The following is a 27,843-nucleotide window of genomic DNA, read 5'->3' as shown; positions in this document are numbered from 1 at the left end:
TCCACAAATAGACAATTTCATTATTTACAGAACTGAGATGAAAAATTCATGAAACGGCACCATCTCTTTTGGATTTTACTTGTTAGACTTAATGGGCCTCTTGACATAAAAGCATTTTTGGCAGGTGCTTTAGCAGTCAATCAAGTAAAGCATTGATGTAAAGCAGCTGAGCTGCTTTTCACCACCACCTGCTGCAACAGCACAACATCATAACGACCCAAGAGCACACAGCTTCGTGCTATTCCATTCTTCTATATTTTAAAACCCCACAGCAAAGCTGAGTTTCCAATTAGTTCTTCTACTGATATTATGTTTACACCCCGCTCAGGTCCCTGTATTAAGCTGAAGCAGTAAAGATATCACAAAATGGTTTAGTCTTGGAGAGGAAACCAACATAAAACAGACAGTAAAAACTCTCAGAACAAAAACAGTCGGCGCATAAGAATTTCCGTTTTTATTATTCTTTCGTTCTAGTTGGTGTCAAAGGTTTTTCAATGCCACCCAATGTACAAGCTCACCGAATCTTCACTCAAAATGGCAGCATCTGTGAAATACAGGAGAAAACAAAAGGCACAAAACGTATATGCCATGAATTGTTGAATTTTGGACCAAGGAGGAGAGAAGTTACAGATGAAGTTGTAGCAGCTAAGCCATGGAAACGTCTGAGAATGATAACATGTCATGAAGTGTAACAAGTTCTTTTCAGCAGAGGTGTTAGAAGGTGAGTTGTTGAATATTAAAAAAAGCAAAAATAAATAAAAAGAATAAAAGATGGATTTGCTTGCTAGGCAAGAAAAACAAGGGTATAATAGTCAGCGTATCTCATGGGGCTTGTATCATGCAAAGGATCAGCAGATGTGGAGAGAGCAGTGCTGCACCTGCTCCCTAGCGCGTCTCCGTCACTGCCCAGCATCGGCCGTGCCTCCGACCCGTCCTCCCTGTCTCGGCACCCACTGGGGAGCAGGAGCTGCAGGGCAATTGCTCGTAAGCTCCAGCCGTGAGGAACGAACAAGACGCCGCAGAGCAGAAGCGTTCCCCCCGCACCCTGACCCGAAAGCAGCGGTGTCCCACGCGGGCGCTGCCCGCGGCCGCCCCCCGCCATGTGGGGGCGGGACAACCCAGCCCACGCGGGGTCGGGCCGCCTCTTCGAGTCGGAACAGCGTGCTGCATCGCACCGTGCCGAACCAGGAACCACCGGAGCTGGAACTGGTCCCGGTGTCGGTCCCGCGGCCGCGCCCGCCGCTGCTGGGGGAGGCGGCGCCCGCCCCGCGCCCCCGCGCCCCGCCCGCCCCCGGCAGCAACGGCGGCGGCAGCAGCCTCTGCACCTCCGGCAGCTCGGGCAGCAGCTCCAGCAGCAGCAGCATGGACCTCTCCTTCATGGCCGCACAGGTAGGCGCAGCCCCGCTCCTCCTTCCTTTGCTAGGGGTGTCGGCGAAGCGGGAGCACAGGGGGGCGAGGAGTGAGTCGCTGTGCCGCGTCGGGAAGGGGGAAAGTGGCAGAGGGGGGAAAAAATGAAATAAAATAAAACGAAGGAGAAAGGAGGGGGAAATCGGAGAGAGAAGGGGCTCTGAAGTTGCCGGGAGCAGCAGGTGTCAGCGCCCAGCGGATGGACCGCTCCCCGCCCGGCCCTGGAGCGCATCCCTCGGGCCGCTCCGCTGCCGTCACGATGGGGAGGGAGGCGAACGCAGCGTCGTCCCTGCCTCCTGCTGTGGGCTATAAATAGAAAGCGGAGAGCTGATTTTTCGGTTGTTTTCCTCGCTTCCACGTTTGTGCACGCATCTGTGTTTGTATGAGTTGTCTTTGTACACGGATTCTGGCCTGATGTATGCAGAGGTGCTCCTGTCTGCGTGGCCAAGTTGTTTCAAGTCATGGCTAAGTTTGGGCTTCAGCCCAAGGGTTGTTTATGAATATTGGTGGTCAATGTATGGAGAAGTACCTCAGGTCCTATAGAGCACCCAAAGCCAAAAAGCATCTTGTGAGTCCAAATGAATTAGATTTTTAAACAGACAAACTGTAGGAAAAGGAATTCATATTGAGCATCCATTTCATGTTTTACCAGAATGATTTCTTCTATCTAGCAGGTAAAAGGGCTAACCATAAGTTACAGTGTATTATTAATAAGGGCATTGTCCAGAAGCCACTGGAGCACTGGCAGCTTATAGACCATCAGCCACTTCTCTAAGCAGTGTGTGCTGGGGGCTTGCTCAGACAGGGCAGCTGTGGGCTCTCCCAGCAGGTGCCTGAGCTGAGATCTAGAGGCATAATCCAAGAGGTTTTTGTGTTGCTGTTCTAGAATTATAGGATAAGGTTTCTTGGACTCCTGCTAAGGAGTTTTATGTTGCTGCATACTGTGGATGCTGCTCTTACCTCTGTGCTGTTCCCCTCTGATAGGCCTTCTGCACCTCTTTCTGACCCAGGCAGTGGTCCCCACCTGTCATCACAAACAATTAACCCCCAGTGTAACTTCTAGAAGTGATGTACCGCTCTTCTTCCACTTTCTTTTCTCTACTGTATCTATTCCTCCTTTTTTGGAGTCCTTTTTGTGGCATTTCTGGTGACACGGTCCACTGAGATGACCCTTAGTGTGAAGGGTGTGTGAGAGCAGAGGAGAAAGCTGACCACTCCTAAAGATTCTCTGCTGTTACTCATTAGTGTCCTGCTGGTGTTCAGCAGGGCTGGCCGTTTTCCTGGTGAATGTCAGGCTAATACTTCATGCCAAAATAGGCAGTACCTAAACTGAGATCCTTAATGGCAAGAAAACACTGCTTACCTTCCAAGTGAATTACAGGATACTTTAGGCGATGTTCCTGTAAGTCGCTTTTGTGCATTGGACGCCCTGAAACTATTCCTTGTGCTAGCAGGAATATTAATGTAATGCCTTCTGAATGATGTATTAGATGCCATAGACAGGATAACGTTTTGCTGTTAAAAATCGTTGTGGAAGATTGGAGATTGTCAGAGCAGTAATGCTAACAAATGTGTGCGCTGGAGGTACAGCACAAAGGTTGGGCTGCCCAGCTTAGGCGCTCATGTCTGAACAGCTCAGCTGTACAACATTTATTAGTGTGTAATGAAGAACAGCTTTCAACTCTGACAATTAAATCCCTTGTTAAAATAAGACCTTTCACATCTGTATGCTCAGCCGCACTGGGCTGTGCAGGCTTCAGTGTCCCCTGCTATGCAGGTGCTCTAATTGATTTCTGTCAGGTCACTTGTGCTAATAGGAAAAGCCTATTAGTTAGGATTTTTTTCATTTTGAATCCAGATTTTAATTAAAGTAATCCTGTGTGCCTCAAAATATGGTCAGAGATGTTCAGCTGCTGCTGAGCTCTGTGACTGTGTGTGTGTGTGGCTCATTTCAGTGATTTCAGAGCACTCTTGTAGTCTAGGTAACCTGAGAAGTAGCCCCTTATCATAGGTAGGGCCTTCAGCTTCCAGCATTGAAACCTGATTATGGGGGACTTGAACTCTGCATCCAGGCTAAGAGCATTCAGTGCTTTTCAGAGGTGGTTGCACATTGCTTCTGCTGTTGAAATATTCAGCAACAAAGCAGGGGTCTGGGTTTTGCTATCAGGTGCTTGGTGGCAACTTGTTCCCCTCCCTCAGCTCATACCTAAGAACAGGCTAAAGCATTTCTGCTGGGGAAGCTAACAGTGAAAATTGCATCAGGGTTAATAACATTGTGAGCAGGGCTGGAACATCTATTCAACATGAAAAATAGAGGCACACAGTGGGAAGCTACAGAGGAAAAAATGATGTCATGGTCCTCAGTAGGATACGAATCAATACCAGCTCAACAGCACCTGCAGTCATTATAGCAGTTATCTGTTTTTCAGGATTTGTGTTTGCAATTTAGCTTTCCCATAAATGACTTCTGTGTTTTTTGTTCTCTATTGAGAATGCGAAGTAGATTCCAACTTGCAATATCTTTATAGTTGGGTATATGTACGTGTAGTAAAAAATATTGCTGTAATTGCCAGATGAATGATCTTTTCTTTTACATACAGGACAGAGAAGAGCCAGTAAGAGCCTTGGGGACATGCTTAATTCTGTGGAATTTTTTTTTGTCCCACATACAGTTTATGTTTTTTATCTCTGTGTTCAGGAGCTCTTTTTAAACTGTTGGGGATCTGGAGTATGGTAAATAGAACCCTGTGTTTAATTTCTGTGAATAAAAGTGAGGGGTTTTTTAATCTTGAATTTCTGTTATGGTGTTGAGGATTTTTTTACTGTAGACATTTTGAGAAAGCTGACCTATTTAAGGAGTTTGAGAAACATAAACAAACTTGGTACAGAAAGCAAGGCCATGTAATAAAGAGAACTTAGACTTAATTGCTTTTGTGTTCTGTATCACTCTGCTGGTATTTCAGGTCTGATCAATGACCACTCCAGTCACTGCGTCTCATTCATTGTCTTGGCAGTAGTTGAGGTCAGTTGTTTTCCCCAGTACAGGGTAGTGGGTCTTGGTGTACCTTAAAGAAGCTGTATATCTGCCTATGCCCTTATCAGTATGAGAAGTCTGAGGCTGTCATGCTTCTATATCAAAAGTATGTTGTTATGAGCCATGTAACTTCTGGAAAGCACTGGAATGCCCATGGTAAACTGAGTTTGTTTAAGATGAGTTTGATATACCACTCATATTTTCCCTAAGATACACAATGTTCATGTCTATGCTGCAGAATTGGTGTGTGTGTGTGGAGGGTTTGCTTGGTATTTTGGGAAATCTAATCACCTTGGTGAACAGAGCTGCTGCATCTCCAGGCATCTGAGACATAGCTGCTGCTCGCCTTAATTCCTTTCTAATGAGATTTCTGGATGCAAGGAGAGGCACAATTAGGACTTGCTGTAGTCTGCTGTACAGAATAGAGGAACCAGAGCCCAGGATAATCCCACATCTGTTTTCCCACTTCTCTCTTAATGTACTTTTTCTCTCAAGGGTCAAGGCATTCAAAGCCTTTATTAGCTGTGTGCTCTCAGCAAGGTATTCTGAAGATATTAAAACCAAAAAGGCTTAGATTTGTGGGTTTGATAGGTTATTTCCACTGCCTTAAAACAGATCCTAGACTAGCTGCTCAACAAAAGCCTGTGTGCACGTTTGTGTTCTGTGAAAGCTAACTTCAGAAAGTACCAGGGTTGTGTTTGTGCTTTGAGAATCTGTGCTGTTTTGGAAGCTTTAACACCACTGATGTAAGCTTAGGGAGACACACTGGCTTTATTTTATTTTTTTTTTCTTTAAAAATTGTACTTGCAAGCAACAAAAACCAACCAAACAAAAACACCTCTAAGATAAATCATGTGGCGAATCATGATTTAAGGTTAGTCAACCTAACCTTTTCAAAAGCAGGGTTAAGATTATAATCAAGTCTGTGAGACAAAAAAACGCTTTGACCTGTCAAATCAAACAGTAATTATGCTAGCTAGGAAGATGTGGGCGTTCTTTTACAATTAAGTGGTTGCTTAAGCACAGAATAGTAGGGCACTACCAGCTCTGCTTCCTTCCAAATGTTCAGGTGAATTCCTTTGATACGCTTTGAGTCCTCCAGATTGTCTTATAGTAGATAGAAATCAGACATCAGAAGGCTGAAAGAGCAAATCAGAGTTTAACTAAAGGTGTGTCAGGTGCTTGAAGTTAAACTTCAGTGCCTTGCTGTGGTATGGCGCCCACACAGAGACCAGCTACATAATCCAGATGATCCAGATGCTGTTCTATGTAAGGAAATTAGTACTGTCCTCATCCAGGATGTCATTAGCAGTTGAGATGAAAAATATTTTCTGGAGACGTCTTTCTGCAACTGCTTGGTGCACCCACATTAGGTCTTTTTTGGGAGGAGTGGGAAATGAGGAATCCCTGCCTGTTTCTTATTGCTGCAGTGACAGTGCACACTCCACTTCCAAGTCTTCTATAGCAGAAAATTCTGTGCCAACAAAGCTTTTCTGCAGAGATTTGGACTAAGTGATTTGGTCAAGTGTGGATACTGCACTTTGGGAGAGGCTGCTGTTTCAGGCTGTAATTGCTGTCAGAGATGCTAAAAGCAGTGATTCCAATCCAACAAAACACTTAAGCACTTATTGCACTCGGAGCAAGTGTATGCTGTTCCAGTAATGTCAGCAGGAATGTCCACTTGCTTGAAAGGTCATATCTCAAAGCCTGGTGCTGATGTGGTGAGAACGCTTTGCAATTCATAGGAACAGCTCTTTGAAGAGCAGGAGGAAACCTTTTAGTGGTCATTTTTGTTTAATTTGGGAAAGGCTATGTTTTGGCCTGACTGTAATTCCATCGAATAACAGCAGATCCACTTTCTCTTGGGAGATGTGTCAAGGAAAAATGGCAGGGAAGGGAAAGGAGGAAACAGCTCATGTCTTCATTTGTACAGTCTATGTGCATACTTCATAAGGAGATTTAAGGAGAGACTGAAAATAATGTGTTTCATGTGCCAATTAACTGCGACTAATTCTGTAAAGTGCTTTTTGTTTTAGTTTTGTTTGTTTTTATCAATTGACATGATTTTCAGTGGATATGGGCTAAATGATTTACAAAGGGTGCAAATCTCAGACAATTCCATCTGTGCCGAATGCAAAAAAACAGGCTTGTAAGATGACTGCAAATGAACACATTCACGTGCATTACAAAGATGAACCAACATCAACAACATAGTTGATTGCAGCAGCAGCAGCTGGGGTCCTATTGTACCCAGCAAATAGCTACAGATGGCAGGTGAGAAGTTAAGGCTGAAGCAGCACTACATTCATGTCAGGCGTCTTGCTTGTTTAGGTGTCTGGTATTTCTTTAGCAGAAAGGATACACTGATACACTGAGCAGCAATGCTCTTGGCAGACTTGGTGAGAGCTGAACTTACTGGGTAGCACGATGGTGCTGGGCCCACAGACTGGAAAATCTAGACTTAATTATATAGACATAAATATGTATTTTATAAGTTGGATTTACTGATTTGTTAATGAGCTGCAAACGTGGGGAAGCTTCTGTTTTACCTTTTGTTGGAAACGGCATGGATGGTGGCCATTAAGTTTCACCATTTAACTGCTCTTTGTCTTATTCTGATATCAGGAAGAAGCTGAGTCCAAAAATCTTCAAATGAATCCAGGGGTTGTGTGGGATTTAGTAGTGCCTGGGTTGCATTGGTGACCATTGGAACACCATCAGATTAGATCATTGTTCAGAGAAAATATTAGTGTTTTCAAATGAAACGCAATGATGTGGAAAGCAGAAAATTTGAACAATAACCCAAACAAATTCAGCAGTTACCAGCTCCATTAGCTTGCTGCACCTGCCTCCTGGGACTTGCTTTCCTAGAAAGCATTTTCTGTCATGAGTTGCATTATCTCCCTTTGTCAGTGAGATCTACTGGAGCCCCTATCTGTTGTTTTGGTAGTCTCCTTTTGGCTTGATGAGTGTGTATCATCCTAAACTGGATGAGTTTTAACCTTTTCCACTCTTTGCAGGATGATGGTTTTTAAAGGTATGTTTAGAAATGGTGATGGCTCTGTGCTATTCTGAGCTTTTTTTTCCCCCAGCAGATACTCAAATGTAAAAGGAAGGTCAGTGAAAATTGGTGTGAAGTGAAGGCAGTCATCACTCATCAGTGGCTTCATCTGCTTCTTGTGCCCGGGGATGAGTCAGGAGTTGCTCTCTTACAGTGGAGCAGCAGTAGTATCAGTGTGGTGGAAGCCACTGGCAAACATGCCGCTGACACTGCATATATAAACTGTTAGCACTGGGGTAAAAAAAACAAAAGGGTCAGAATGAAGTGTAAGACCTCCTTGCCATGTATTTTGACATTGCTGAATGTGCTGTCCAGTCTGCGCTCTCCCATACCCTCTAGTACTCGAGTGAGCAATATTTGTCCCTACGCTGTTTAAATGGGAGAATACTCCATGATGCCAAGAGACATGAACATTTACTGAATGAATTCTTACAGCTGTGGAAAAATTAAGCAAGACCAGATCCAAGATAGCTCTCTGCAAACACAGCCATGCTGTGTGTACAGGGCAGCCAAAGCTGGTCCTAGCTGTGGTTGCTGGCCACCCTTTCTCTAGCAGGCTTGCACACCTACATGGTGCTTTCAAGTTGTTTTTGCAGTGGTGGGTGTTTGAAGCAGCATTTACTCTCAGGCTGAATCTTTAGTCTTTTTATTCTAAGAGCTCAATTCCTTGCTTGTAGAAGCTGCCAGAACAAAAACCTGCCAAGCAGCAGCTAATTAGAAACCATTATTGTTACAGTTGCTTCAGAGAAGCCCAACTGTCTTTGTGGCAAACTTTGGGAGACAAAGTTGGGTATGAGGCCAATTCTTCTTGTTTCCCAGATTATCTCTAATGTGGAAGTGATTTTTAAAATAAATTTTTAAAAATTAAGCTTTTAACCTCAATTGGTTCTGTTTGTTGCTGTTTTGCTTATAAGCCTTTCAAGTGCTTCTGACCTACACCTTTGTTAAGAGAAGTATATAATTAAGTGCCTTGATGATGTTGTGTATTGCCCCTGTACTTGATATTGATGAGGCCTTACCTCGAGTACTACGTTCAGTTTTGGGTACCTCAGTACAGAAATGACATGGAGGTGCTGGAGCAGGTCCAGAGAAAGGCAACAAGACTTGTGAAGGGCTTGGAGAATCAGCCCTACGAGGAGAGACTGAAGGAACTGGGGCTGTTTAGTCTGGTGAAAAGAAGGCTGATGGGAGACCTTACCACTCTCTTCCAGTATCTGAAAGGTGTTTACAGGGAGAGCAGGGTTGGTCTCTTCTCACGGGTGACTGGTGACAGGACAAGAGGAAATGGCCTCAAGTTGCACCAGGGTAAGTTTAGGTTGGATATCAGGAAAAAAAACTTCATAGAAAGGGTTGTTAAGCACTGGAATGGGCTTCTCAGGGAGGTGGTTGAGTCTCTATTCCTGGTTGTGTCTAAAAACTGTTTGGATGTGGTGCTGTGATTTAGCAGAGGGTTATTAGAGTTAGGGTAGTATGGTTAGGCTGTGGTTAGACTCAAAGATCTTTACAGTCTTTTCCAATGTGAGCAATTCTGTGATTCTATGTGCAATAACAGTCAAAGCATTCTGAGCAATTATAATAGCTTTTCTTTGAACATGAGCTCCGCTGAAAATAGATCAGGTTGTTCCTTTCTCTTCTCTCTCTTCCCCTGCTTGACACACCATGTAATTTTATTTATTTATTTCCTTACTTGGATTTTGGATATTTTCCCAACTTTTCTTTCATAAAAAATTTCCATCCAAATCATCTTCTATCCTTTTTGAGTACCTTCTTTCTGCACCTCTCCTATCCCCTATGCCTACCTTCTATAAATTACCTCAGCTGCTATAGTTGCACCAACTCAAGTCCAAATCCTTCAAAGATCTAAATTTTTGTTTAAAAAAAAAAATCAGCAAAGGAATAAATATTTTCCTTGTGCAGGGATATGTTGTCGTGCCTTAACAAGGATTTATGTGGCTCTGAAAGACAGCAAACATTTACACAGGGTTGGGTATATCTAATTTCATCCTGTGTTGCTAGAGCTCGTTGAAGGAACAGCAAAAAAAAAAAAAAAAAACAAAAAACCAACCCCAAAACATAACAATTTAAACAAAAAAACATTGTCTAGAGAACTATAGAGGAAGCAGCTTAAATTTGGACAGAGCTAGTTCCATTAGATGTGTAGAGTAATGAGCTCTAGAGGTCAAAATCGGTTGTCCTAACAACAGTATTTATTCAGTGTGTGATCCTGAGTAAACCTCATACTCCTGTTTCCCGTGCTCCATATTAGCAAGTACTTGCAGATCTGTATCTTGATCAGCCTTGTAAATTGCTTTAGAGAAGATGTGTGTTTATAATATATTGCTTATCAAAGGTGAAAGTGGAACTGAGTTGGGCCATCATAGAAGGCCATTTACATTGGTCAGGAAGAATTTGCTCTCAGTGTTGCTGTGCTGGTTGTCTCGTATTGCCTGCCTCTGTTCCATATGCATTAACATAGCTTTCAGGAGGATCTACTTCATAATCTTAGCTGGCACAGAGATAAGGCTGACAGATCAGTGGTTTCATGGATCAACCTTTCTACCCTTCTTAAAAATGCGTTTGACACTGCCTTTGTTCCACTCACCAGGGACTGAGCACTATGATTTTTCAAATATCATTGAGTGTGGCTTGGTGAATGTCAGCCAATTCCCTCAGGACTCTGAGATGCATCCTATTGGTGCCCACAGAGTTAAGGATGTCCAGGTTCCTCAGACAGTCATTAACCTGATCTTTACTTACAGCAGGAGGGGCATCGTTCCCACTGGTTCCCACCTTCTGAACCATCCGCTCTAGGGTTCTGTGTAGAGCAGTCTGTGTAGTGAAGACAGAGGCAAAAATGTTGTTGAGTACCTCAATATTCTTGTCTCCAGCCTGCTTGCATTGCGCACAAGGGGTGGTACACCTTCACAGACTTTCCTTTTCCAGTTGATCTACCTGTAGAAGCATTTATTTTCTTTGCACCTCTTGACATGTCCAGTTCCAGCAAGGCCTTCCCAGCCTTGTCCCTACACAGTCCAGCAGCATCTCTGTACTCCCTTTAGGTTTCCTGTCCCTTCTTCCACTGCCTGTGCAATTTTTTCTTGCCCTCCAGTTTCACCAGCATATCAAACTGCAGATGCTGCTCTGTAGCAGGATCCATGCTGTGAAATGGTTCCTTTGTCTGACTGAGCATGCTGTGCATATGGGCCAGGCAGGGAGGTCCTGAACCAAGTCATCATCAAGGTGGCAGATGTTTTATTCCCTGATGACTCTTGTACACGTGAAATGTAAGCAGCAGAAATTGAATTGCTGTTCTTGCTCTCACTTGTTCTCCAGTGTAGTTTTGCAACTCATTTCTCCTGTAATCTTATCATGTCTGAGAAGACTCTTGACTTCTCTTACAACTGTGCTTTGTACTTTCACAGGTAACCTTTACCCAAGCAGCTATAATTTTCAGCATGGTTGGTTTTCATAGTGCATCTCTTGCTCAGGGTACATAATACTCTTAACAGTGCTTTATAAATTAGCATTTGGATGACTAAATAAAACAGCCCTGCCTCAGAAATATTTGTCTCATGACCTCTGGTCTGCAGAGTACAGAAGAGGCAGAGGAGGGCACAGGCACAAGGCGGAAAGCAACATGCTGATGTAAGCCATTGACTTCCAGTGTTGGTCATCTGTTGCTGTTCAACAAAAAGCCTCCAGGTATCACTGTACAGCACAGGGAACACTGAACCGAAGGGAAATGGGAGATAGTCATCAAAGGTAGCCTTGGCCTAACTCCAGTGTTCATCTTGAGCTTGCAGCATGGTATGGCTGGAATTGATGCAGAGAATGCTGGCCAGTCTATGGGAGCATGTTCATTTTTTTCTGTAAGTGTTGGCTTAAGAAATGATAGCTAGATTATTAAAAAGCTTAAATTCAGCTCTAGAGCATAAATAGATATCAATGAAAGCTGGTTTATCTCACCACGTGATGTTTGCTATTAGAAAACCAATTACATGGTTTTACACTTGGGTTCATTTTGTTCAAGCAATAATATCATTTTATCTATACATTTATTTTTTATTAGTTGTTGTTTTCTTCTTTTTTAAATTTCTACAAAAGATGTGGAATTTTTTTTCTATGTATACTGTGTTGGATTCAGCTGGACTCCACCACATCCATGATGTTGGGGTATTTTTGTTTGTTTTAATAGCGACATGTAACATACAGGGTATTGATGCATTACTCCAGAAATCTCTGGAGCTTTGTTATATAAGTGATGATTAGGTACGCAACCTGACTTTGGGTGAGGTGTGATTGGAAACTGACTCTGCCATGTTACCATGGAGGAAATAAAAATCTTCTTCAGAACAGATTCACAAATTGGGGCTTTCTGAGTGAGGAAGCTTAAATTCTCTGTGACTGACAGGCAAAATAAGCAATTCCTTCATTAGCCAGATCTGCAGTCAGGTGGCCCAGCAAGTAAAACTCAGCGCATCCCTGGAGTTCTGAGTTTGGATGAAGCTTGTAGCCTTGCCTTTCAAAACTAGATTTCTGACTCTCAAACTGTGGTTTTCTTGTGTTTTCATCATGGTGTTGTGTCCTTCAAAATGAATTTAGCAGGTGATTTTAAGGTTGGAAACCGCAGCTTGTCAGCCTGCACTATTTCAGCAAAGGCCTGTCCAGCTGCAGAATGGGGGTATTCTCTTCCCCGTTTAAGCGAGCATCATTTCTGAGTGCTGATTTTGACAGATGTTTAAGAGTAATACGGCTTGTGTATAGCTCTTTGCCTGAGGATCATACTATGCTGCTGTCAGCCCTGGTAGTCATCCCATTCCCCGCCTGTCTCACAGGAGGAGCAGAGCAGTGACAACAGAAGAGATGCTGCAGCTGTCACACCTATTTACAGCTCCTTGCTCACTGATGTGAAGATAAACAAACTTGGTTTGTTCGTGCAGTTGCATGATTAGCAATTTATTTTGAAAGTTGTTCATTTGAAAAATACGAAGGCACAAGGAAAATAGCTCTGACAGCACTTCCTGTGCAGTGTACAACCTAGAGCTTGACCTGAGGCTTGTCTTTTCTCTCTATTAACTTGAGTCAACATAAAGGCTGCATCCCTATGTAGTAGAAGCACATGTTTCTCCTCTGTGAGGATTTGGCTCTCCAAATACGAGTACATAGTGATTCTTGTTGCAATTGTTGTTGGCTCTTTATTCCCTGGTTTTATTACCAGCTCTGAAGTGATCATTACTTCACACATAGGCAACTAGTATTTACTGCAAAAGGGCTGAGTGAATTCATATTTGAATGGATGTCTAAAAGAAATAACAATTGGAGATTGCTTTTCTCTTTTGCTTGAAAACACTGGGGGCATGGGGGGGAGGGAAAGGGGGAAAATGGCATTTGAAAGCATAAATGTTTTCTCTTGGATATCCATGAAACAAATAATCAAGCTCAAAGATTCCAGCATTGCATACCCATAAATGCTGGCATGAAGTCGTGTGTAATAGTGTGTTTAGTTGCTAAATATCATGTACTCTGTATTATGTAGACCAGTACAGTGGCTGCTACAAAGAGTTTTTGTATGCAGACTGACCTGCAGTCAGTGTTCAATGGTGGGACTTGCTGGTCCCTTAGCATTTCAGCTATTTCTGAAGTGTGTGGGAAATGGTGTGATTATAATCGCAGCACCTGGTGGGTACTAATGCATGGACAGTGCTTCTGGGGGGTGTGACCTTAGAGCTGCAGAAGAACATCATCTGCTTCTTGGTTTCCTCTCGTTTTGGGATGCTGCACCCCTGCTGCTGCAGCTGCCTGTTGTTAATGTGCTGATGCAGCCTTGAACCCAACACGTGTGACACAGAACATGGCAATGCTTGAGTACCTCTGCTGCCATTTGACCTTCTTGTGCCCAGCCCTTGTGAAATTAAGGGTATGTGTGCACTTACATCATGTAAACTAGATGCCTACCGTTGTGGGTCTGTGCATGCTCTCCTTGCTGCCTGGGAAAGCCCAGAAGCCTCTTGGCCTTATGGCTGCTTAAGGATAGGGATAGCCCAGACTTCATCACCAATATGCAGAAGCAGACAGCTGCAGGTTTTTATATCCTAGGCAGAGCAGAGGCCCTCAAGTGAGTGGAGGGTCCAACTGCTCTTCTGCTCTCCATCTGCTGCTACCCACCAGTGCAGCTGCCCTCATCTTTCAGAGAGCGGGATATGCCTTTATCTGAGGAATGGAAAGAGAGCCCAAGAGAAGGGGTGTTTTCTGTACACCTGCTGCCTCATGTTGCTCAAGGGGCTTCTCAGGTCCACATATCTGTGTGAGCATATTGAGTGCTAATGTCAGCCATAAATCATACTATATTGTCTGAGTTAAGCCTGCTGCCTTGGGGAGCCTGCTCTCAGGTGAAGAACCTTTTCCTCACACCCACTCTGTCTGAACCTTCCCTGTTCTTCTCCTTTTCTGTCAGTAGGGTTTTGGGTTTTTTTAATTTATTTTTAACTAAAATTTAAAAAAAAAAATAAAAATCTCATTCTGTTTATACATCTCAGATGTGGATTTCAAAAGCATGTGTTTAGATCCAGTTTTTATGCATCAGTTCATCGCTCTAATTGCATAGTCCATTTCAGGTTGCTGGTCTTTATTTTTTTTTAACCTAACCACTGTAACTGCAGTTCTCTTTATGCGTGTATGTCAATGTGTGATAAATATTGTACTCTTTCCAGGACTTTTCTGCTCAAGTTATACTTTGTGGCAGCTCTGAACCTCTTCACTGCACTCTTTCTTTTAAAACAAGTCTTCTGAGCAAGGAGCAAGTTCAAGATAAACTGTGGAGTTTTTGGTTGGCCAGGTGTAATCTGGGTTTATGTAGCATATTTTCAACAAGTGTGTCAGTCCTTGGGACAGGGTCTGTGCTGACTCCTACAAATGTGGGATATGAGTGAGGGTGTCTCAGAGAAGATGGCTTTTACTTTGGATGTAAGTCAGTATCTCTGCGTTGGATGTCCAATACGTGTAGAATGGTTTGACTCCAGGTAGCATATTGTTCTGGTCTGGATTCATTTATTTTCACTCTATGACATTTAATTTTTCTGAAATCATGATGCAAATTATTAGTTCATTTTTTTTATTAAAATCATGTTTAGCCTTGCTAGGAGCTTCTTTTCTTTCACACTCTTTTTATTTGACAGAATAATACGGCCAACAGATGCAAAGGGTATACCTGGAAGACACTATCTTAAATGCGGCTTTCATTCTTAGTTGTTCAGGCCTCCTACTCTAACCTGACAAGTTTGCTTTCCTTACCTTATTACAGTACTTTGTGTAATTTTTTTTTTTTCCCCACTGAAATAAATCATTAATAGCAAGTGAAACATTTATCTTAGTAACATATATCTTAATCAACACAAGATCACACTAACCTTTTGAGCGCATCATTATTCCCATGGTTCAAATGCACAGAGTATCTTGTTTGCATTTCTGCAAAGGGGGGGGGGAAAAGGAAAAAAAGGATAATCTAAGTTGTATTAACTAATGAGGGTATAAATATTAATGGAGGCCTAAAATCAAAACAACATTATGTTTTAATGAAGTATAATGATAAAATAATATTTCTATAAAATACCGTACAATTTTTATTTATTTATTTATTTTTCAGTTTGTTAACAAGTACTGGTGGTCATCTTGCTCTCTTTATAAATGCCCAAGTACTGTGAGGAGATGTTGATGCCTTATCTTGCTTTTTCTAATGTCAAAACTGAAGTGCATCGGAGAATCAGATGCATAGTTTTTGTCTCTGGAATGCTAGGCAGCTTTTGATCAAAATCATCCATGAGTTTTGTTGAGATAGATCAAAGGCAGAAGACTGGGTTGCAAGTACTGGAATTGGCGTGATAACAGAAGTAGAATCAGGTGGAAAAAATGGGAATAATTGAAGTTTAATTGAAGCACAGAAGGAGATGAGCAAGATGGGAGAAAGGGTGCAATGAGAGACTGAAATGTAACTAATCTTTGATCTGTCTCCTCAGTTTGATTTCTTCACCATGCCCAACCTGAGTAGCCTGTAACCTAGCTATGTCTCTGGGTCATTCTTAGTTCTAAGGTTGTTTATTCTCTCAAAAGTCCTTTGGCAGAATAGCATTTCCCCATTTTGGTTTGGTTTGTTTTTTTCCTCAAGCTTAACCCCAATAAAAGATGATGCTACTAAACACTTACATGAGGTAATTACCTTTAGTAATCAGGGCCTTTCCTCTGCTATAGCCCATACCTGATATTTTCTGAAAACAGTGGGCATGCTGCTGATCTCTATGAATGAGCAGATTCTTGCTGAAAAACAATCTCATTTGGAGCCTTCGTAGGTCCTGATCAATTGGCATCCAAGGTTTGGTGCTGAGTAATAGATAAAATTTTTCTTGGCACAAGATATTCTGAAGGATGCCAGGTCATTCCAAAGCCAGATATGACCCAATTATATTTGCTAAATAATGAGTCGTATACTTCAATGCTTTCTAGAAATTCTTTTTTCCTCTTTTTATTTTTCTCTATGAGGTCAGCAGGAATAGAATGAATTGTTAATGTTCCATCATTATTTATCTTTGTGGTACGACACATAATGTAGCTTTAAACAGAAGAGACAGATCAAGAAATTTGTGGCGGTCAGATTTACAGGCAACTTGCTTATCTGTGGAGAGTGGTGTCGTGGTATTTTCCAAAATGGCATTTTCAGTTTGTAGAAACTTGAATGGTGCCTGCACAGCAGGACTTCAGAAGGAAATGGCTCCTAATGGAAGGAGAAATGGGAAAGCTAAAGCAGAGAGAGACAAAAGATTTAAAACATTAAGAAAATGTTTTCTTTTCCTTTTCTACTTGAGTGGTGAAAACGAGAAGTTGTTCTTGGTAAAACTGGGTGAAACAAGGTTCATGTAAGCAGTTTTGTGTAACTCAAAGTCCTTTTCTGTTTCCAGACTTGAGTTCCATTTGATGTAATCTTATCTGAGATTGTAATATACAAACTTTAGAAACATGGCCTTGGAGTAGGAAATGAGTATTCTCATTCTTTCTAGATCTTGCAGAAAAAAACTGAAGTTATCCAGTTTACATTGTAAAATATTATGGAGCTTATATCTGAAGCTTATAATTAGATAAACTTAAATTGGAAATTATTTGCTTTGGGCTTAAGTGAAGTACGTACAGTATACACAGCTTCCCAACAGATTGTCTTCCCTTGCCCATATTTCTGACATACTTCTTCCTCTTGTACCCTTGCCTATCTTTGTCTCTCTGCTTTAGTAACTACCTCCCATTAGTTTTCTGGATCATCACATAAAGATAAATCTGGGAGCACTGAGGAGGATAACACCATGACTTTCCATGCCATAGTAAGGAAGGTCATTGTTTTATACACAGAATCTGTAACAGGCACCAGCACAATCTGATGATTATTCCTCTCCCTGTTAGAATTACTGGAACTGCATGGCACAGTCTGGTTCTCTTATCTTGATTGCACTGCTTAAATGTCCCTGTTGGACTAAGCAGCATATTGGATTTTGTGAATATTCTTTAGCTGTGTCTTGTCAGTTTTGCCTGCAAGCTTATAAACCCTGCAGGCCTCTGAAATCAGTGACATGATTGTGTATGACAGTCATTAGTGGTTGAAACAGAAATCTGTCTGCAAGCATCTGCTTTGAGAGAGCCAAATAGAATTAAAGTTTAACCATGCTGCATTTGCTCTTTTATTTACTGGGACGGCCACATTTCATATGGTCCCTCCTGAGGAGGTTTGACTTGCTGCCTTTTTATGTTTCATATGAGTGTGTTTTATATCTTAGGTTTCTTTAGAGACTTGCTTCAAGATACAGAAACTCTACCTTTTTAACTGTCTTCAAGATTTGTCCAAGGGGAATCCTCCTTGGTTTTGAGCAGTTCTGAAGGGACATACTCTTCACTGTTGCTTCTCACTCCAGTGTTTCTTAACATAAATGAGGTGGAAATAATTATGGGTGAATTTTCTGTTTATTATTCCCCCAAAATGATGTGAGTGCAGTAAAAATCTAACAGAAAGAGGACTGGGTTTAGTGAGTCCACTGGCTTGAATTCTGGCTACAGATAGCAGGTGTGGATATGCCATGCACTGATAAAAGGTATTCGACTGCAGATGTTTGCTTACACTTTTAGACCTTGGTATTAAGAGTCTCTGGTAATTGCAATTACTAGTTATAGTAGCAAATGAATAATTTGCTACTAGAAAGTGTCTAGACAAGACCGGAACATCAGTGGGTAGGCTTTGTATAGACTAAAACTAGGCGAAGCTGCAGAGAAGCTCAACCATTTCTCAAGGAATAACATTCAGTTTTTATGAAGAAGTTAGAACATAAAGAATAAACAAAGTTTCCCAAGGTACTGGCATGAGCAATAGCAAGGATGCATATGTTCATGAGTACTGTCCTGCTTGCCCATGGCACCTGCTATATCTCAATTCTTTTTCATTTGGGTGGCTGCCTGTTTCCTGGAGTGTTTCTGCGTTGTAGCCCATAGAGCTTCTCCACTGTCCTGTAGGTTGTATTAAATGGGATATGGTTTGGAATTGGCCTTAAACCACATCACATTCATCTTTTAAATTTGATATGTTTGTTTTGCTGACTCAATGTGAATCCATATTAGCAATATAGAAATAAAACGGTTTAGAATTGCTTGTAATTTTTACATCCCAATCTGGGTATTTTTTTTGTATGTTTATTTTTGTTTGTTTTAATTTCCTACTTCTCTTCATCACTGGTCCCTGAATTTATTTTTATTAGCTTATTTTTAGCTGGTTCTGAATTTTTAAGATGGACAGTCCTCTTGCAACAATGTATTGCATTTTATCAGGGATATTTCCATTATGCTTTTTCAGCAACAGGATTAAATGGGTTTTGTGCTATAATTATTTCAGTGTAGTTGCCAATAGATAAATAATATCTTTCCCTAACTTAGAGGGACTTCAATTAACAGTAATCCACAGAGGATAGGCACTATGTTATCTTTAATGATGTATTACAGAGGTCAGTTTTGTACAGTCTCTCCAGTCAGGGTGTGTATTATGTGATATTGCATCATGATTACAATTTATCTTCAAGGGAGAACTGGGACAGGTAGTGAATGTGCTAGGAGGAAAGCACTCCAGGCACATCTGTGCTTTTATTGAGTTCTAAGAGATCTCACAGAGCTACTATATAAAAGAGTGACTTGTATACAGGGCTATGTAGGAAACAGGGCATATGTAGAAAACTTATTTTATTTGGGAATGTTTTAAACCACCTAATTGAACTCATTTTAAGTCAGGTGAACATACTCATCTATTTGTTATGGTCGTACATTTGTTATCTTACCCTTATCCCTTTGAGTATGCTTTCAGTGTACAAACGTTACAGGACTTAGGACTCTCAGGGCACTTTCAAAATAAGAAAATGCAGAATTGGTTAAAGGAAATGGAGTCTTAAAAAATCTTTCTCTTCTCTACCTCTCAATCTTTTATCTCCTTCGTAATTTCACAAAACGATCTGTCAATATGCTAGGGAACTTCATGGAGCAGATCGCCTGGAGTGCCGTCACTGAAGAACCCAGTTACACTGGGAACTGTACTGTGTTGCACATGCTGAAATCTCTTAGAGGTAGGTGTTTTACTTCAGTCAGGCATTTTTTTTCAGCTGTTCTTACAGGATTTGTACTAAGGATTTTATAAAGCAGTAGTTTGGATTTTGGTGCAGTTTGCTTACTTTGTTTTCAGCTTTTTAAGCTCGTTCTCACTCTTGGGCTGATATTGACTAGATATTGGTTATTGGTACTAGTTATTTTAAATTTACGTGTGCAGCTGCAAGATGCCACCACATTATCATATACTTGATGGCATGCACAAATATCATCACAAGGGTATGTGTGTGCGCTTGTCTTTCTCTGAGTCCTGTCCCCTAAAGCACCAACGTATCCCTTAGCTGGGTTGTTGTTTTGTTGCTTTTACCATCTGAAGTTCCAAGGATTCTGAAGTTCAGGTTTGAAGAACAGTCTGCATTTTTTGCTTTGCCTGTCAGGCTTTGGAGAAATTCTTATTGAACTTGGAACCATTTTCTGATTGTTTTTTTGGCACCTTTTATGTGAAAGACTTCATGTGTTGCATTGTGCTGTTCGTAGTTATTTTTCTCTATACTTGAGCTGTGTCAGACTCAGGGCCATAGTTGGATTTGATGATCTTTAAGGTCTATTCCAATCTGTGCAATTCTATGATTATATGAACCTCAACGACAAAAACATTTCTGTTTAAGTGAATTAAGATGCTTGCACATTCAAAGCATCGCTCCAAAGACCCTATGATGCCAAGGGATTAGAAACTTGTGTCTTCTATTAAGTGTGGGAGGCCACCACGCTGCACTAGCTCCCAGAACCATTTTAGTCCTCCATACCAGTGGTGATTGTATAGTTCAGATTGCACTGAATAAAATACAGAAAAAGAATGCATGTACAATAAATTTTGCCTCCTTTTCTCTGTTCTCCCTTCCATAACACAGAAATAGCTGAGGAAGTTTTTTTGAAGTCATTTTTGAGTAGGAAAACACTCATTCCCAAGAAAAACTGTTACATATTCATGCCTTTTAATTACCCTGTGCAGCTCTGCCAACTATGACAGCTCAAAGTACAAACTGCAAATAGAAGTATAATAAATTATACATTAGTTTGAGCCTATCCTGTGCATATGGATATAAACAGTCACTAAGGAGTCTACTTTGTGTGTGAATATATAGACTCACACTTATCTAGAGAGATAACAAAAATGTATAATTTATTATATTCTTCTGTAATGTTTTTTGAACTGTTTGAACAGTTTTAAACATAACACAGATGGTTTGGCTGTTCTGTTTTCTTTGGCATGACAAAGATGTCATCAGCTGCTGTCTAGTTCAGCCACACTTAATCATCCCTTTATTGTCTTAATACGTGAGCAAAACCTAGGATGTGAGAATCTGAGCTTGTGAAAAAACATATGGAATATTTGGCTCTAAGGAAGGCTGTTCTCACACTTTGTTGCGGACTTCTGCCCTCAAAAGGGCCAGTGGGATGTCCCATATGGGTGCTTCTCCTCTACTTCAGCGCATAGTGATTCAGGCTTATTTTAAGACTCCTGTGAAATGTATGCCTGTTGACTTTGCACCCAAGTGGATGAGAAGCATGTTAACTCCTTTCCTTGAGCTCTGCTGTGGGAACAGTAAATCCCAGAAGGTGGCTGAAACAGTTGCCGGGTAGCACTTGTGTGGTTCTTGAGCGCTCAAGATTTATAGGCAACCAAGCTTTTAGCCTCCTCTTGGTATTCAGCCTTTGGAAGACAGCTTTCTATGAGTTTCTTCTTGAATTCCAAAAGTGAGGCAATTTTCAATGTTTTTTTACATTCTAATTTTTATTTTCTTGCGTATTGCACACTTATCATGCTCCTGTGGCCAAAATACAAGATAAAATGATTAATTTTCAGGCACATTAATGTGGTTTCTTCTTTACGTATAAACCACTCCTTAAGCATTAAAGAGTAAGTTGAAGGGGATGTGTAATCTATAGGTTGTTCAAGCCATATGTCGAGCCTAGTATGCCTGATGGAATCAAGAAGCATGACAGTCTGCCAGATGTTGGTATTCTATCAAGTGAAGTGTATGCAGTAGGAATAACATTTGGCAGTCCTTCTATCTTCCTAGAAGCTGCTTTGTACGTTTTACTTGACCTTCATGTGTGCTGCTGCTCGTATGGTCTCCCAGAGTGAAGGGGGTTAACAATGTGTCAGCTTTTTCTATGGTTTCTTTTTTTTCATCTCAAGTGGAATAGATCATTTTTTTTTCCGAGTCTTGGGCTTTGTGTGTGTCTTGAACTACATGCCATGTAGGCAAGCAAAGGTCTTTATAAAAATAGGCTTAATACTTGGGAGATATATCTCAGATTTTGTCAGCATACTTTTTTTGTTTTTTCTTTTTTGAAAATGCAATGCAACATGAAAATAAAAGAAGAAAATAAACTGGTATAAAATGTTGGATGAAAATGACACATAGCCCAAATAAAATTGCTTGCATTGTTACCAGTTTTCTCTTTCCTGTGTTTTTTGAGGGACCCTGATAGCTTATATAAACTTTGGGAAAATAATCATTGTGGTTTCAGTTGAGACTGTTAAATTGTTTTTATTTCCATTTTAAGGCTTTCTGCTGGATGCCCAGAAGTATTTTGCATGGGTAAATGAATTTCTGGAAGTCATCACAGAATGATTTTTTCCTAGTGGATTTGCATTATGATGAGGGTACTGGCCTCTTCTGTTATCATATTTGAGGATAGATTCCAGGTGACTGTTTCCAAGGTGCTGAAAATGAGGCGTTTATACCCCATCATTAGGTACAGCAGAGCTGCAGTGGTAGTAATTACTTCCCTTAATAGGCAGATGTATCCTAACCTTTTGTAGTGCAGCCATCATTGTGTAAAACATCAAATGTATAGTTTGAAAGCTTTTGAGTCTTCGTGGAATAGTAAATAATTTCTGTGATGAAATAGAGCTAAGCGATATCATGCCTGTTGCTGTGGTATAGCTAAATCTCAACCAATTAATTTTTCATGGGCTGTGTAGCAGGGATTGGAGCTAGCGTGCAAGATTTTTCCTCTTAGTGGGTTTAAGTTTGAACATAATCAGTGTATGCAACACAGAGGAAATTGTATGCAATTAAATTTTTGTCTAGAAGAGTAAGGTGTCCAAAACATCCTTCTAGGTCTAACTCCCTGAGCACCAGCCCCTTGAAATTCTTTTAGTTTTTGTGAGAAGCATTCTGATTACTGAATACTGGAAAATACAGTAATTTACATACTCACCGTTTTTGCCCATTTCTCAAGTCTACAATTCTGTGATTCTAACGATTTTTCATCTGGATCTAGTTATAGTTTTGAAATTGTGTTGTTGCTTCTATTGCCATGAATGGTTACTAATTCCCATCCTTTCCCCATGGCTACGTTGCTGCCTCCTTGCATGAAACAGCCTAAGAATTGTGTTAGGCTAAGGGAAATAGAGGAGAAAGAGAATTTAAAAACTGTAGTCATCAGCCCCTTTCTTTGCTACTAAGATATTTTGGCCACAATAATGAATTGGTCATGAGACGTTGACACTTTGAAGTCATCCTTATTTGTGACAAAGACCACAATGGAGGATGGGCTTGTGCAGCCCTTTTCCAAATTGAGAATTGGGAGTGTCTGCTGCAGCTCTGGTCACCTTTGGACATTCCTTCCAGAATATCTAGTCACCTGTTGGGCATGACTTAATTTAGCAGAGGGTTGTTAGAGTTAGTATGACCAGGCTGGAGTTGGACTTGATGGTCTTAAGGTCTTTTCTAACCTGAGCAATTCTATGATTCCGTGACATCTCTTAGTGTGGTCAATGGCAAGGCTGAAACTTGTGCCTCTGGCATCTGAGATGCTGCTGATAAGGAACAGCTGTGAACATTAGTCTCATCTAAAAGGACAAAAACTTCTATTGCCTAGCACAAGTAGGAAAGCAGAGAAGGAAATAATACACATGTCCTAGGAATATGATGAAATAGAAGAAAATCAGAGATTGGTTGGAATAAGATATAAAATTTTTAATGGAATTAAAAATAAAACATGAAATCTTGATGCTTTCAAAGCAGAGATAAATTTTCCATTGCCACTTGTAGGGCAAACATTTTGAGAATTGTATTTTAAAAATAAGTAGCTGTTTTTCTTAAGCTTGTCAACAAGAGACCATGATTTTAGTGTGAAGCAAGGATCTGAATTAAATGAATTGAGAATTGGAAGTGATCTGCATAAAGCATTTGCATTGATCCTCCCCCTTCAGAATTAGATCTATTTACTTACATTAAATAAGATTGCCTTAGGTGCCCTTTAATTCCATTTGTGTGGGGATTTAAAGCATTTTAACTACTCTTGTAATGGACACCAACAGTCCTGGTTGTCCTTGTGTGCTAAATAATAATAAAATCCTTGTGTGGTAAATAAATAATATTCTGGTAAATGGTGGATGGAAGGAATTGATTCTCCAGATTTTACCAGTAAATAAGTAACATGAAGAACTTCTTTATTTGCGTTATAGTATATGCCCTAGAGTAGGTGAATTACATAAGTGCATGATTCTGTGAGAAGCAAGAGACTTAGTGTAGGGAAAATATTGGCCATGTGGGATATCTCTTTAAAGCAAAACATTTATTTAAAGAGTCTAAGAATTTAAATGTGGTTATGATACTTCTGTGTACCGCTGTCATCTTTATCAACTGCGTTATTCAGATTGATGTGTGACTGTAGCTGGGTTTTCAGATCCATTGCAGCCATCACATGGTGCTAGGCCAGAAGGAAATACTCATTTCACTGCAAGTGTTCAGAATCTGTCGTGTAACCTAAAAGAAACAAAGCTTCTAAATATTCTGAAGTAAAAACAGCAATTTTATAAGACATCTGAGCTGGGGTGACATTTCACCTATCAGTATCTCATTTCCAGAGAAGTCTGCAGCCAAGGTCAAGGTCCAGCACATCTATCAAAGATGCCGCTGAGGTTTCCTAGTCTCTTGAAAAACAGCTACTGGAAGATTTAGCTGTGCCTTCAAAGCTCTCTGCTGAGCTTGGGTTCACTCTAACATAGCAGGAACTGAATGTCGTGCTTGTCTAGCTTGATGTAAAAGATTCTCTGATTCTCAAAGAAATGGAACAGTGTTATTGCTAAATGATGGATTTTATGTGATATTACTTAGGAAAGCCATCATTTTTAGACTGTTGGTGACTGGGACCTGCCATGTTTTCTTTCCTTCATGTGAACCATTTAAGTTATAAAACAGGATTTTTTTGCTAACAGGCAAATGTATTACTTAACTGTTTGAGAGCCTTGTTCTATTACTGCTGCCCCTCAGCCATCCTTTTGGATACCAGAAGGAGACATTTTGAAACAGGTGCTACACCGCTTTGCTTCAACTGTAAAACCCTTTGAGGATCCCTGTGCAATATCAGTGATGTGGGTTAATTTCTTGGCTAAAATAAACTGCATATTTTGCAGAGGCAGAGAGAGGCAAGTGGAGAAAGAACAGGAAGTACTGCAGGGTTTCTCTCCTTAGCCTACAGTTTACTACTAGCACTTCACAGCTCCTGTTAGAGTTGGGTATGGATGTCTCGCAGCCTTTAATACGATATCTTAAATAAGGCTGAAGAGGGAAGATACTGTCCTTTTTTGAGAGAATCAAAGATATCGAGGCTAAAGGGTAAAATTCAACTTACTGAGGTTAATTTACCACTAAGATCACCAGTTTGTATTTTCCCCATGCTTCCCTCTCCACTGGAGAGCCAGATATGTCTCTTGCGGCCCATTTACATGGTGCTAATCACTGGGCAGCCCTTCCAGATAAGTGGCAGCAAGAGGCCAGATTGAGAAGCCTGAAGGCCTTTAGATGTGTTCATGGTAACAAAATTCTTTGAGAGTTGGTTATTGAATCCAGAGTAATAGCATTGAGTTTGCATACTACCTTAGCAGAGATGTTAAGAAGTGGGATCAGATATACTGAGTCCAATTGTGCTTTTACTCTTTCCACTTAGGGCCATTGTTAAAGCTTGAAACCAGTCACAGCCCAGAAAATTAGCTTTCTTTCAGATACACTATGGCCATTTTATCAATGGGAAGAGAGAATGAAAATTTAGTAAGGATCAGTTTTTTTTTCAAATGGGAAATCAGCAGTGAGGTTTATTTCCAGATCTGCCAATGAAAGTGCCACTGACCTACAAACAGAAAAACTGAAAGGCAGTTTTACAGGAAGAGCCTGTGCCAGGTGCTGAACATCAGGGTTTTATGCCAGGTCACTGCAAGCCTTTTGGAGACTCAGATGAGCTGTTTCACCATGTGTTCCCCTCATATGGTGAAAACAGCTTGTTTGAGCCTTGCACGGAATGAGGAAGCTCAGATCTGACATCACTTGCAGCATGGTGTGTAGCCGTGCTGCTACACTTGTGCTCCCTGCCCCTGTGACAGCACCATGTGGACCAGCACAGTGGAAGCTTGTCAGCTCAAATAATTCACAGAAGGTAGAGAATGTATGGCCCAAAAAACAGATATCACTTATCAGAACAGTGCTCACAGCTTCCCACAATCTTGGGTACACGCACATTTTCATGTACCCCTGTGTCTTCCATAAACAATCACCAAGGATAGTTTCTATAGTTGAAAGACTGTGTAGATTTGATCAGTGTCAATGCTAAAAAGAAAAACTGAGCATTTTGCCGCTGCTGTGGTAAATATATGCCTGTTGTTTGCTGCTTTAACTCCTTAACTGCTGGCAGCACTTCTGCATGAATGTTCTCGTTGTATTAGCTATAAAAGCCAATTCTGACTTCAGTCTCTACATAAAAAGGAATTCTGGTTTAATTGAATAGTTTTTCCTATTGAATTCCAAGATATAAAAGATGCTGGTGTTGTTGGATTCAGAGGGCCAAGCTGGGCTTGCTGTGAAATTGTAGCCTTTGTTCTCTATAAAGCACAGTGTTGAATGTAGAAGCAAAAAGTCTTTGGTGCAGGGGCAGTGTTCCAGACCTGACTTCTGCAATTTCCTGTTTGGTTTCTTGCAGGCTGCTTTTGTCTAATCATACCATTTATTTGCTCTCACAGGTAATTTGATTTAATGTGGATTGGGAAGTATGACATAACCGTTGCAGTCTTTGTTTCATTTTCAATGTGACGTATTTTCTAGTATAAACAAAATCTGTTCAGCAGTCAGTTTTCAAAACAGAGACTGCTCTGTAGAATGTTCTGAATATCAAGAGAAGAAAAGCTGCTTTACTGTCACACTTAGCAAATTCTTTGTTCTAATATTAGATTACAGCCACCACTGTGGGAGGAGAGAGCTGGCTTATCCTTGAGTCCTCTCTTGGATAGCAGCCTCCGTAGCACAGCTGAAGGTAGACAGGTGGGGTGTAACTTGGTACCAGCAGGCAAATCAAAGTGTGCTGCAGGATTTGAAGGATAAAGTACTGAAAGACACTAATTTGCTGGCACAGTGAGTACTGCTCGTGGTAATTTAGCACTCATGGTCATATCAGCCTTCTGTGGTGTGGCTAAAGGAAAGTAAAGTTGATTCCGCCATTATTCATAGACCACGGTGACCTCAATAGTACTGTGCTGCTGCTAGCTGTAATAGTACTGTTACTAGTACTGAAGAAGAGAGGGTTCTTATTTATTTTGTTGTTACTGGACCTAAGACTTTGTTTTCAGACATATCAGAGAGCCCTATTGGGACAGATGAAGAGTAATGATGCCAAAACATCAAAAACATTTGCAAGTGGAGAACTGAAAAGTTTATGAGGTAGCACTGACAAAACCACTAAGAACACCCATTAGGTGGTAGTGATGCTGGAAATCTGTCACTAACTTCATTATTATGAGGCCTGTCATAATTGAAGTTTTCCACTCTGTCAATTAATAATTCCTTAGATTTATAGAATTATCAGAATTTATAGATTTGTAAATAACACATTGCAGATATGTTTTTGCAAGTGAACTTAGTGCACTTGGCACGCTTCGTCTTCTTTACTGTAACAACTAACTTCTGCAATGCATGTTTTTGTTTGCATATATATAAATTGTGTTCACTTCTAAGCCATATATATAAGTGGAACAAATTCCCTGCTCACATCCACACTGTACGTACTTGATGAGTTCATTGCTGACCTGCCTTAGAACAGTTACGGTGCTGTGCTTTGGTACGTGAATCCTTTGTGGATTTTCATTTCTTTATCATTTCAAATCATCGTTTTCTTTATCATTTGAAAAGAAATGATAATTTCATATTATTGTGTAGCTTTACTTGGAGCCTGGAGGCTAGCTCTGATGTATAATGGTACATGCAATATACATAGGTATCTTTCAGTAACAACAATCCTAACAAAAATGGAAGAAATAGTGTACAGTGTGTATGTATGTGATAGGCCTGACAGCTTAGCACCATGAACATGGAATCTCAGTGATTTGGAAGGCTGGCTAGTGATTACTCTTTCGTAATGACTTTGAAACCATACAAATCCATTTATTGGCTTTCAATCTAATTTTGCCATATTCTTCTTCACAGCTTCCTGTTATGGGAGGAGCCTTTATGGACTCACCAAATGAGGACTTTAGTACAGAGTACTCCTTGTTTAACTCTTCAGCCAACGTCCATGCAGCTTCTTCCATGCAGAATCCACCAGAAGAAACACCCCGGTCTTCAAATGATGCCATATTGTTATGGATTGCAATCATAGCAACAATTGGAAATATTGTGGTTGTGGGAGTGGTGTATGCCTTCACCTTCTAGGATGCCTGTCACTC

The 27,843-nt window shown here is 40.8% G+C and overlaps 1 protein-coding gene across 1 annotated transcript; it reads left to right on the top strand.

The window, feature by feature from the left end:
• The first annotated feature begins 823 nt into the window (after positions 1-823).
• On the top strand, positions 824-27,843 carry C5H14orf132 (chromosome 5 C14orf132 homolog). The gene is made up of 2 exons (XM_072337628.1): positions 824-1,389; positions 27,605-27,843. The coding sequence occupies exons 1-2, from the start codon at positions 856-858 to the stop codon at positions 27,827-27,829; spliced, it is 759 nt and encodes a 252-aa protein (XP_072193729.1). The 5' UTR covers positions 824-855; the 3' UTR covers positions 27,830-27,843.

The sequence above is a fragment of the Excalfactoria chinensis genome, chromosome 5 (genome assembly GCF_039878825.1).
Source record: "Excalfactoria chinensis isolate bCotChi1 chromosome 5, bCotChi1.hap2, whole genome shotgun sequence".
Lineage (NCBI taxonomy): Eukaryota > Metazoa > Chordata > Aves > Galliformes > Phasianidae > Excalfactoria > Excalfactoria chinensis.
The sequence above is the reverse complement of the archived record's forward strand: the minus strand, read 5'-3'. Positions and strand labels throughout refer to the sequence as shown.